The sequence below is a fragment of the Neovison vison genome, chromosome 2 (genome assembly GCF_020171115.1).
Source record: "Neovison vison isolate M4711 chromosome 2, ASM_NN_V1, whole genome shotgun sequence".
Classification (NCBI taxonomy): Eukaryota; Metazoa; Chordata; class Mammalia; order Carnivora; family Mustelidae; genus Neogale; species Neogale vison.
In genome coordinates this window covers 7734114-7746233 of record NC_058092.1, presented here as the reverse complement: position 1 = coordinate 7746233, position 12120 = coordinate 7734114, and the positions used below count along the sequence as shown (strand labels likewise).

The 12120-nt window shown below is 61.7% G+C and overlaps 1 protein-coding gene across 1 annotated transcript in view; it reads left to right on the top strand.

The window, feature by feature from the left end:
* The window catches only part of CASZ1 (castor zinc finger 1), a 44148-nt gene that overhangs the window by 18593 nt on the left and 13435 nt on the right, over positions 1-12120 (top strand). The window contains exon 3 of the mRNA XM_044237136.1: positions 9653-10129. Within this exon, the coding sequence (XP_044093071.1) occupies positions 9653-10129 (477 nt within the window). The remainder of the gene's footprint in view (positions 1-9652; positions 10130-12120) is intronic.

The window sequence follows — 12120 nt, the reverse complement described above, 5'->3', positions numbered from 1 at the left end:
CAAACACGGGCCCGGGAGTGACTCGGGTGTAATATAACCCTTTATGCGATGTGGGAATGTTTAGATTGTAACAGAAACTTGTTATTTTAATGACATTTGGGGGGGCATCTGAACACAGAAGGGGCGGAGGGTGGGCTCCCCTCAGGTCCCCACCAAGGGCTGGGGTGGCCTGGCGACAGCAGGGGTGCCCCTTGCTGCTGCCTCCAAGGATGCTGAGGGGCCCTTCCTGGACTGCCAAGGGTCAGGCCCACCCAGAGGGGAGAGATGCTTCCCAGGAGATGCTCCGGAACTCGAGGGTGGGAGGGGACACGGGTCTCAGTAGCCTGGACAGCTGAGGGGCCCAGGAGTAAAAGGGGCTTTGGGGGTTGGGAGAAGCAGGAGGACCCAGAGTTCCTAGGGCTCGGGGAGGCTGGACTCTCTGCCCTGCCCACGTCTGCCCCCAGGTCTGGGAGGGAGCAGCCCTCCCTGCTCCCAAGACAGGGACCCTGCCCACAGTCACTGTCCAGTAAAGGGGCAGGCCCCACGGGCTCCGTGGTGCTGTGCCAGACCCGTCACTCGATGCCATCCTTTCAAGAGCCCTGTTTCAGAGGAGGACACTGAGTTCCAGGGCAGAGACCAAACTCTGTCAGAAGTGGCAAGTTTTAAGAGGAGGACTGAGATTCTGGTGTCGGTTTGTCTGATCTGGACGCAGCCAGAGTCCCAGTGCCCAAGCATGGATGTTACGGGAGGGCTGGGCACTGTCCGGCAGTGGCAAGGCCCTGAAAGGCTCCAGGCTCTGTGCTGGGAACCGGGACCATCCCCCTCAGCCCTGGGGCGGGGCTCCCCGCTTGGGCCCCTCGTCCTGCTCGCCATAGGGAGGAAGGGCTGCAAGGGGAAGGGGACATGGAAGTAAGGGTTGTCCCCAAGACTGGGCAGAGGACACGTGCCCTCTTCCTCATAAGATCTGGCTCCATCTCAGGGAGTTGGGACTCGGGCCTAGGGTAGGGGCGATGGTAGCCAGGCCGCCCCTCTTGCTCCAGTGCCCCCATCCTCTCTACCCAGAGGCACTCCTGTCCCATCCCCGCTTCCAGAGCAGGAGATAACCCGGACAGGGAGCCTTTCTCCAGCATCTGTGAGTCTCCTGCTGGGGTCTGAGGGCATCTGGGCCTGATTTCCTACTTTGTCTTCACTCAGTCCCTCCATCTGCCCGCCCATCCATCCATCCATCCATCCATCCATCCATCCATCCATCCATCCACAGAGCTAAGCTTCTGCTCTGCGCCAGCACTGGATGCAGAAGGGCAGGAGCCCCATGCTTGCCCTCAGAGGCCCATGCCTGGTGGGGCTGGTGACGGCATGTTGGGGGAGAGCACAGCAAGGGGCACTGCCCTCTGGTCTGCCCAGGTGTTCTCTGCCAGCCAAGGCAGAGACCCCTGCTCTCCCTCTGCTCTCTCCCCTCCCTCCACAGGCTGCCCCCACGAGGGTCCCTCCCTGACCCTCCCAGTGGGCAGGGCCAGAGGTTCAGGGCCCAGGCTCCCTGGAGCTGGAGGCGAGAGCCCCCCAGATGGCAGCGGCGTGGGTCACGAATCGCTGAGGTTTTCCTTTTCCGAGCAGCGCGTTTCCCTAAATTGTCTTTGACTGCGTGCATGGGTAATGAAAGTTTATGCCCTTGTTAGAAGGACAGGCGGCCAGTTCCAGTTAGAACTGGGGCTGTCTCCCTGCCAGCCCCCCCGCAGCCCCCTCCCCAGCAGGAGAGGGAGCAGGAGGAGCACAAGCGTGCGTGTGTGTGTGTGTGCGTGTGCACGCGTGCACGTGCGTGTCTCCACATGCGTGCACACGCATACACCCCCGCCCCCCTGCCCCGCACCCTGGTGGATAAGAAGGCTGTTAGGGGAAGGGAGAGGGGACAGGGAAAAAAGAAAAAAAAATTTCCATATTTGTGTAAGTTGCTTTAAAAGCATTTTATCATGTCATAAAAAAGGGAAAGTACTCTCAGAAATTGATCCTCTCCGCCAGCCCATTGGACAGAAGGACGTTGGGATGTTAATGGCCATCCTGCTCCAGGGTGGCTTATTAAAAAATTTATACATAAATGCTTAAAATTGCATAAATTATTTAAAAAAAACCAACAAAGTAAGCAATTTGAATTCCCTCTTTTCCTCCCCTTCGCTTGGTCCCCCTTCTGCGACCCCCCTTTTCCGGGCCCTCGGCATGGTCCTTCCGTTCCCGGGGGCCCCCCGCCCCCCTCCTCGGGGCTCCCCTCCTGCTCCTTCCACTTCCCACCGCACCCCCGGCACCGTCCGCCCTGCCCTCCTCTGGGCTTTCCCAGCCTCACCCACAAATTAACGGAGCAGCCGGCTCACCACCAGACACTCACATGCACACGCACTAATAAAAACACCACTAATAATGGCCCAAATCGCGAAATTAAATATTAAGGCCAGAAGAGGCGGACGTGGAGCCGAGCGCTGCCACCGTAGCCGAACTTGGAGCTGATGAGTGTGTCTCTCACAGGCGTGGAATGTCACCCACACATCCCGGAGACTGGAGTGGGGAGTTTTATGATGGTTTTTCATTGATTTGTTTCCCCAGCGCAGCTGCCGACCTCTATTGAGGGACAAACATAATCAGCACTGACGCAAATTAGATGGTTATTCGTTTTGAAAATTGACAGAAAAACAATAAAAAAGATGAAATGCTCCCAAATCAATAGATATAATGAAATTCAAATAATCCGAGAGATGAGGTCTCCATGGCAACTGATAATGTGGAAAAGAAAACAATTTAATAAAGGACAGACACACTTTGAAAACAGATTGGGCCCAGGGAGGGGGGCGGGCTGGCGGGCGGAGGGCTGGAGCGGGCTGGCGAGTGAAGGATCACTGTCCGTCCCAAGGACACCCGCCATAATTAAGCGAGGCTTTCGGCCCCAGAAAGTGCAGATTCAGGTTTTAATACACAAAATTATTTCAGGAGCAGTGAATCGGAAAGTCGTTTGTAATGACCTTCCTGAGAGGCCCGGGCGCGGGGCATGTTGGAGGCTGGGCGGCCGGGCCGGCTGAGTTATGGCATATTTGTGTTTTTATAGTGCGGAGGGGAGGGGGTGGGGGGGAGGGGGGGAGAAGGTTAAACAGTATTTACAGCTCAGTTGTTTTCAGAGAGGAAAGAGAAATAGAGTTCACGGGAGATGCTGCGGGCAGGCAGGCGGGTGAGCCGGGAGGCCTCCAGGGCGAGGTGGGAGAGGTGGGTCCCGGGTGGGCCGTCCCCCCTCGGGCCGCCTTGTCTGGCCTTGGGGATCCACAGAGCAGGCCAGGGGAGGCCTCTCCCACTCTGCTGCCTGCTGTGGCCCAGCCAGTGGGTCCCTCCAGGTCTGGGGCCTCTCGGGGTGATGGCAGGAGGGGCCTGGGTCCAGTCTACATGCACACCCAGCCACACCTAGGGGAGAAAAAAGGTGGGCGTCCCTGTAGACAGGTGGCTCCGGCCGCTCTCCTAGCTTTGGCACCCTCGGAGGCAGCTGGTCACTCCTTCGGATGGTGCCACCCTGTGTCGGGGGGCGTGCCTGGCCTCGGGCGCACCTGGCAATGACCCGGGACCACAGCGAGCCCCAGCCTCCCTGCTATTTACCTTGGGCACGCAAAAGGGGAACGCTCGGCCCTTTGGGTTTGCAGAGGCAGGGGCCACAGAGAGCGGAGGGGACCAAGCGGAGCCCCTCCCTGGCCCTCCAGAGCCACTTCCCCCAGCAGGGCAGCTCCAGCAGTGAGCTCCGGGCCTTGGGGGCCCCGCCCGCAGAGGCTGCCTGCCCTCGGGCTCTGACTCCCTGTTCGGCTGCAGGAGCCTTGTTTGTTATCATGACCACACGCGGCATGGCCAGTTTCCGGGCCGCTCTGCGTGTGCATGTGTGATTTCTAACATGATTGTACAAATACGGAGCCGCCCGAGTGTGCGCGCGCGTGCCCAGTGCGTGTGTGTGCCTCAAGCGTGCGCGCGCGCGCGCGTGTGTGTGTGTGTGTGTGTGTGCGTGTGTTTTAAATCTCCCCTGGGTGGTAGCTCTTTTTTTCTCCCCTTCCTGTTTGGCTGTGACCTGGGGGAGATTGATAGCCAGCCCGCGCGGTGGATGCTAACAGTTGCCCTGATTTATAGAGTTACTTACGCTAAGTGAGGCCACTTAGACGCGTCTGGATAGTAAACCTTTTAACTGGACTAAAAAATCATAATAAATAAATAAACAAAGGGGGGCAAGTAGGGCCCAGTGGCCGGGGCCCCCCCAGTTCCCGTCTTAACGCTGCTGGGGACCAGCAGGCCTGGCTGAGAGCCCTGGGAAGCAGTAGCCACTGCTCCTGCCCGCAAAAGCTGGACGGCCCTTCTGTTCCAAGCTGGCCTGAGAGAGGAGGACACCCTCTCCTAGGGGACAGGTGCTGGCTGGGGGAGGGGGTCACAGCTGGAGAAGATAGAAGATAGGGGAGCGAACTGGGCTGGCAGTGGGGGCAAGGAGAGAGGTGGGAGGGATTGGTCACGGAGCTTGGGGGGGGCAGGGAATGGGACACCTGTCCCTAGCAGGATCCTCTGACTCCCCAGGCTCACTGCCCCTGTGGCACCTGGACCTTCCACCACAGCAGTCGTGCTTGTAATGACGTGAACGTCTGCCCCCTTGTCTAAATTTGGGCTGGCTGTGATGGCAGGAACCAGGACAGTCTTTCTTGCTCACGTCGTGTCCAGAGGATTAAGCCCAGAGCCTGGCCCCTAGAAGGAACTCAGAGGGGCTGTTGAACAAACATAGATGCATCCCCCCCCAAAACTGGGGCCTGTGGCCCATCAAGTTCAAGTTCTTAGGGATGACAGGGTGGAGGCTCCAACATTGCCACCACCCAGACTGGGAGGCTGTGGGAGGGGTGTGTGGGGTGTCAGACCATGACCGCGGACATCCGAGCCCCGTGGGAGTCCAGTTTCAGCACTGACATGGGGGCGGGGTACCATGGCAGTTACCAATCTCACCAGGCTCTGCTTCCTCGTCTGGAAATGGGGACAGGTCAAAAGTCTCATGGGGATGGGGAGGGGGGCGTCCACTGAAGCGACACTGTGAAGTGGCCGGTGTGGTCTCTGGCATAGGCCAGGTATTCAGAGCCGGTCAGCTGCCCTGTCCCTCTGGGCTGTGGGACAGGGCAGCCACCAGTGGCCTGGTGGTGCCCGTGGCCCCTGAGCTGCCTGGCCACAGATAGGTGGGCCCTGGAGCATCCCCACCCCAGGGGACGGGTGCCCGGGCCCTGCCTCCCCACCCCCTGATATACAGCGGGCATTAGGCTGCCCAAAGGGGACACTGCATCCTTAGGAAGAAATATGTCCTCATTTTTCTTAAACACCGTTTCCACTGAGTGAAATGTTTAGAAGGGACGCACAGGGAGAACTTTATTTCCTACCAGGGAGTTCAAAGCCACCAGGCAGAGCCCATAAAGCACCCGGAGCCTGGTAGCTGACAGGCCGCCCAGCCCCGAAACACATTACTCACGAGTGCGGGGGGGGGCGCTGCCAGGCCTGCCCAGCCCCCAGGGACCGCGCCCCCACCCCTGCCCACAGCAGGACAGAGAACTTGGAGACCCAGGCCGTGGGCACCGGGCACTGGAGCCTCTCATCCTCTTGAGCGTGGGCTGCACAGGTCAGGGATGGGGCTGGCCCCAACCTGGCCAGGGGGTGGAGTTGTCCCAGCCACCCCCAGCCCCTTAGTCCCCTGAGATGAGGGACCAGGGGCCCAGGTGCAGCTCTAGGAGCCCCCCTGTCTCCCCCATAACTGGCAGGAGCCCTGACCGCCTCAGCCTTTGCAGGGAGTGATGAGATTCCTGCCATAACGGGCCCTTCTCCCGAGGCCCTCCCTTCATTTGATTTCTGAAGCTGGCTGATTTGAATATTTATAAATATCAGTAAATTATTTATTGTAGCAATCTGCTGCACCATTTTACCCATTGCAGTTAACACTTTAGGGGGCTCTGTGTTATGGGAACCGGGAGTGGGTGTGAGGAGGAGCCGGGGCAGAGAGGCCCAGGACTTCCTACAGCCCACCCGGGAGCCCGAACTGGGGACGTGGCGGCAGTTCTAGCGCCTTGCTGATCCTGGGGCCTTTGTGAGCCCAGGCTCTGGGGCGTCTGCGTGGCTCCAGGATCAGTTGCCTCTTCCATCAAATGGGATGATGGCGGTCCCTGCTTGGCTGGGTCATCGTGAGGCATACGGTGAGACAGTACCCAGAAATGTATGTCCGATTTCCGCCCCCGCCTGCCTGTCACCAGGATCTGCTCAGCTCAGAGAGGAAAGCGGCTTGCAGGTGGGCTGGTGGAGTTTGGAGCCCTGGGAGGGAAGGGTCAGACCCTGGGAGCTGATGGGAGGGTGGTGTGTTTTTGCTGAGTGGGCAGCCTGTCCCCCACCAGGCCCCCAGCCTCTCTGCTCTCCCCTCTCTCTTCTGCGCCGGGTGAGATGTCCAGGTCTTGGGATCTTGTGCCTAGATGTGCATCACACCTGCTTGCTTGTCCCCACCGGAGCTCAGCAGCCTTCTCTCGGGTCCTTGCTTGCCACAGCTCTCCTACCTTATAGCCCCGTGGCCCTTTCTCGGAGGAGACCACCCAGGGTCCTGAGCTAGCAAGGGGGAGAACCAGGTATGTCCTGGAGCCGTGCCCCCTCCTCAGGCTCACCCCACAGGGCCAGAGCCACCGGGGCCACGGGTGAGAGTCTGGGAGGGCCGCTGGGCTTGCTACCTGTGCGCAGGTCCTGGCCACCCCTTGCCCCGGGCCTGACTGGGCCCACCTGAGCTGCCTCGCCCCTTGCCTCCTTTCTGGAGCCCGGCCCTGAGTAAGCAGGGCAGGAGTCCCCTCGCCTTCCCACCCTCTGGCCGAAGCCTGCCTCCTGGGCAGTATTGTTCCCAGAGGAAGTGTCCAGTGTAAATAGAGCAGCGGGCAGGCTGGTGGCGGGAAGGAGATGAAAGGGGCAGTGACAGGGCCGGGGACGGATGGCTTCCTCCCATTGAGGCCTGGCCACGGCGTTTATATTTTAGGGAAGAAAGTCGGGGGAATGTTTACATGGACAGGAGCCTGGGGTCAGACCACAAGGGGGGTAGTCTGTATGTCCCAGGGCCCTGAGGGAGGGGGAGGGGAGAAGGGCTCCGCGGAGTGGGCCGGAAGGCAGAAGGATGGGCAGGCAACTTGGACCTTAGCTCTTTCATACTCCCTACCGCTGCCCTAGCCTCTGCCTCCCGCCCTGCTCCCCCGGCCCACATGCCTTCTCCGCCTCTACCCCTGGGGCCAGGAGTAGAGTCAGAGGGAGGGCAACATCTGGAAGGCAGGTGGGCTGGGGCAGAGCGGCAGCTGGAGGGCAGGTGTGGGGGGTGTAGGCGGAGCAAAGGGGCCTGTGGGCTGGGGGTGGGCCCTGGGTGCACAGCTGCCTTGCAGCTGGTGGGGGCCCAGGAGGGACGGAGCCAGGCACAGGGCCGAGACCAGGGGAGGGTGAGCCCAAGGGCCGGGAGGCTCCAGGATGGGTGGGAGCCCGGGGAGGGGGTGTCACCAGCGGCAAGTGCAGCCCTGGGAGCTTCTGCTTCCCTCTTCCTTGGGATAAATATTTATAGATCCATTTGCTGTCGGCCATATACACTTGGCTGCTCACCTCCTGGTAAAAATAGAGCAGGCTCCCCTGCTCCCCCCCTTCGCTTCCCCACCAGGGCAGAGGACAGATGGGGCCAGGTGAGGCCCGTGGCCTCTGGGTCTGCTGGAGGAAACTTGGTAGCGTGCAGCCTGGCAGCCAGCCCAGCAGTTAGGTGGGACAGTGCGAATAGGGGACCCATCGCCGCACTTTGAGGAGGAGCCCACGTCAGTGCTTGGAGACTTGGGTGTGGGCAGCACAGACTTGGAGATCTGGGTGAACTTGGATAGAGTGGGGCCCCTGGCCTGGGCAAGGGTGGGGCCCAGCAGAGCCAGGACCCCAGGACTGGGAGTGGAGCAGAGCTTTCTCTGGCAGGGTGCTGCCTGGCCTGGGCTAGGTCACCGGGCCGCTGGGCTTAGTGAGGCCTTGTGCCCAGGCGGCCAGCTCCAGGGCTGCTCTGGGGCTGCTGGGCATCATAGGAGTGCCCGAGCACGCAAGCCGAGTCTCCTCGGACGGGGTCCCTGGGGAGGCCCAGGTGCCGTCATCCTGTCTGAGCGTGCCTCTCGGGGGCCTTCCAGGTGGGGGGTTTTGACCCATTATAGGGGAGACCATTCCGCCCATGGCCTGGGGAGTAGAGCCCCTGCCCTCACTCAGGATACCGGAGTGAGGGGCCTTTTTTTGACCACTGTGGGTGGAGACTCAGACAAGCCCACGCAAGGGGGTCCCACCACTGAGAGACTCCAGCAGGGCCCCCCGTGCCCAAAGCCGGCTTGGGCTGAACCTGCGTGTGGGGCCCACCACGGGATCTGGCACACAGCAGGAGCTGACTAAATGGACAGATGGAAGGGCGGAGGACAGACAGACAGGCACGCAAGCAGGCGTATGTGTGTCCACCCTTGGCCCTCCTGGCACGTGACAGGCTGCGTGGTGAGGGGCCTTGCTGGGCGCTGGACCCCCACCCCGGACCCTGGGCGCCCCCGCTCAGCAGCCGTGACGGAGGTGGCAACACCTCGGGCAGCCTTCGTTAGAGTTTCCGTCTTGCTCAGGAGTTCGGCACCGCGCCTGCAGCCTTTGGGCTCGCTGCTGGGGATCTGAGGAACCCAACCTCTTCCAGCTGTGGCTTCTCCAGGCTGGGATGTGGGCTTCCCGGAATCAACCAGGCCTTCGAGGGCTGCGGGAGCTGGCTGAGGCCGAGCAGGCGGAGTGAGATCCCGGGACAAGGATGAGCCGTTCTCGGAGCGGCTGTGAGGAGCTTTGTCCTGGAATGGCCCTCTCTGACGCTTGGGGAAGGGAAATGGCCAGATAATTCGAGCGGGTCTGTGAAGGGGAGGGTTGGGAGGAAAAACAGAGGCCTTTGGAGGGCCCTGGGTAGCCAGGGACGAAGGAAGAGCTATCGGACCTCTCCAGTGAGCGCAAGTAGGGGTCCGGGAGGGCCCAGGGCCCGGTCTGAGGGAGGGGAGGCCAGGGATGAGATGCTCAGGTGGGCAAGAGTGCCAGCCCCTTGCGACTGGGACAGGGAAGCAGGAGGTTGGTGCGGGCTGCTCCCAGGCTCTCAGCTGCCTCCTTCCCGCATGGCGAGGCTCACAAGTAGTCAGGCCGCTGTCACTTGCCAGAGCTCCCCAGTGACCAGCCCCTCAGCCAGCGTGCGTGCCTCAGTATCCTTGAGTGTCCGAGGAAGCATTGTCTCCTCTGTCTGGGGTCGTGTCTGGCCTGCCTCTCAGGAGAGGAACTGAGGGCCGAACAGGTGTAGGAAATGCTTCCAGAAACCAGGTGCTGAGGAAAGCCTGCCCCTGGTGTTTGAAGATCGTCCATGTGTATGCTCGTTTACAAACAAGCTCTCTTTGAACCACCCGGTCCAGACCCACCCAGTGCCCAGCTCTGGGCACGGAGTGCTGGGCAACCGAGTTCACGGTCTGGGGAGGGGCCCGAAGCCCCACCATCCAGGCTCAGGGCAGTGCGAGGAAGGCAGGATTGGGAAGACCTAGGGCCTGGGGGCTGCCGGCGGTTGGGGGGCCGAGCCTGGCATGTGCCCACCTCTGACCTCTCCGTCTGTCCACAGCTGAAGGCACCCGGTGCACCGACCCGCCCGCAGGCAAGCCCGCGATGGCGGCCAAGCGCAAAGGCGGCCTGAAGCTCAACGCCATCTGCGCCAAGCTGAGCCGCCAGGTGGTGGTGGAGAAGGGGGCGGAGGCGGGTCCCCAGGCCGAGGGCAGCCCGCTGCGGCCGCGGGACCGAGAGGCCGTCGTGGCCCGGGGCGCCCGCAGCGAGGAAGACAAGAGGCGGGCGGTGATCGAGAAGTGGGTCAATGGCGAGTACAGTGAGGAGCCGGCGCCCGCGCCCAGCCTGGGGCGGATCGGCCGCGAGGGCCTGGAGCTGCCCCCTGAGGGCGTCTACATGGTGCAGCCCCAGGGCTGCAGCGACGAGGAGGACCATGGCGAAGAGCCCTCCAAGGACGGCAGTGGCGTGTCGGAGGAGAAGGAGTCTAGTGGGGCAGCCTCCAAGGACGACAGCAGCCCCAGTGCCAAGCAGGCTTCAGGTAGGTGTCTGAGCCCCGGACAGACAGACGGATAGAAGGATGGCATGACCCTGGAGGGGAAGGAGTGGGGGGTTCTGCAGAACCTGCCCGCTTCCCCCACGCATGCTCCCCTTATGGGTACCTCATTCTGCCCCACCGGTTCTCCTGCTATGGGGGCCCGGGGCCAAAGTAGTGGCAAGAACAGGGGAGACTTTTTTGGGGCGGGAGGGAAGCTTCCCAGTGTGAGCCGGGCTGGGGGCCGCCATGAGCACAGTGGGTCTGACAGCTGCAGGGGTGGCACAGAGGGATGGCGGGCAGCCGGTGGGACTGTCTCTCCACATCTGCATCAGAGAAATCTGCTGGGGGCCAGGGGGCCGGTGGGGCTGGCGGGGCTGCTCGGCTCCAGGATGGGTCTGCTGCCCCACCCTCCCCTGCCCTCTCCTGGAAGCCTTCCCCTCACCAAGGACACTGGCTGTCCCAGGCAGGACCTCTCAGGGGTGAAGCCCAGGGCAGCAGGATAGCCCCGCCCAGCCCAGCCCGAATATCCCATTATACCCACCTGCCTGGGACACGCTCCTCTGGCTGACCTCTTTCCCCGCACCTGAGATGGCTAAGGCCTGGCTCTGCAGCCGTCTCCTCGTCATCACGACTTGAAGCAGCCGGAGCTCCTTCCTCTCCTGGGAGGGAGGGCCTGTGGTTTCGGGTGGAGGGCCCATGGTCCCCACCGCTGGGATGGAACCCCAGGTCTGGGGGCTTTTCTCCAGCTCCCAGCCTCCTTCTCAGGCCTGTGCTTGGCGCCCCGAGCCTCCCCTGACTGCTCCCCGATCCCCTTCCCCCTGCAGCAAGGGGCGCATCTCCTCCCTGCGCGGGGAGCCCTGCGCAGCCACATAATTATGCATATAAGATATAAACAGAGCTGTTTAATTATCCTTCGCCACATCAGTGACAGAGTAATTAACAAACATTGCAAGATCAATGAGGAAAAGTGTGACCTTCAGTTTCCTCTGATAGGAAAAGCCCTTGCCGTTCCCAGACACAAGGTGATTGTGCTGAGCCAGAGGAGAGGGAGGGACAGGGACAGGGCCGCTGTCCCGTCAGGGCCCCAGCCCCTCCCAGGACCAGCTCTGCCCTGACTGCTGCCTTGTCTCCCTGCGAGTGGAGAGCTGGGGCCGTAGGAGGCAGGGCGGGAGCTGCCAGTGGCCTCATGATCCAGGCATCGTTCCTCGGGTAGAGGCCCCGAGGGACTGTAGTCTGACACCTGGGGCAGCCTGCTCAGCCTGGGGCACCAGAGAGAACCAGCTGGAGCCCTAGCTGCCCACCGGGGCTGGGGTGGGCCACCTTCTCTGGGCCTGGGGGCTCAGGAATGCAGACCTCAGGGCTGCCCTAGACCCTCACCAGGCCCCCTCCCTCCTCTAAGCTGCCTGCCCTTCAAAGCCTTCTGTCTCTCTGCCATATATAGTGAGGGCTCAGCTGCCTCCTGCTATTTTTAGCCCCTTTCCCTGGTCCCTGAACCACAGAATCTAGCAGCCAGAGCCCACTCCTCCCAGGCTGGGCCCCCCACCCCACGTAGCCTGGGGTCAGGACAGTGGCCCACTGGCCACCCTGTCCAAGGAACAGCCACCTGTTGGCTCCTGGAGTCTCTCTGCTCACCCTGGGGGTCAGGTGCTGCCTGTGACTGTCCTTCTCACACGGACCTGGGAGACGGGGATGTGGGTTGGGAAGTGGCCCCCCCATAATCGGCCACCCGACTGGGGTCCTGGGCCACCTCTTTTGCAGCCACGCTTTTCCCGGCTGTCCCAGGGTCCTACTGCTGAGTATGCCCAGCCTTGCTGGTTCAGGCGAGAATGGAGAGAACGTGTGTGTCCCTGAGGCGGGTGAGGGCCTCACCATTCTAGGTGCACCTGCCCCTGATTCAGGCACAGCACGTAGTAGGTGTGGAGTGAGTTTCTGCACGGGATGAGCAGGTCTGGGCATGCCTGGAAGCCACACGTGTGCTGTGGTGGAAGGTCGTG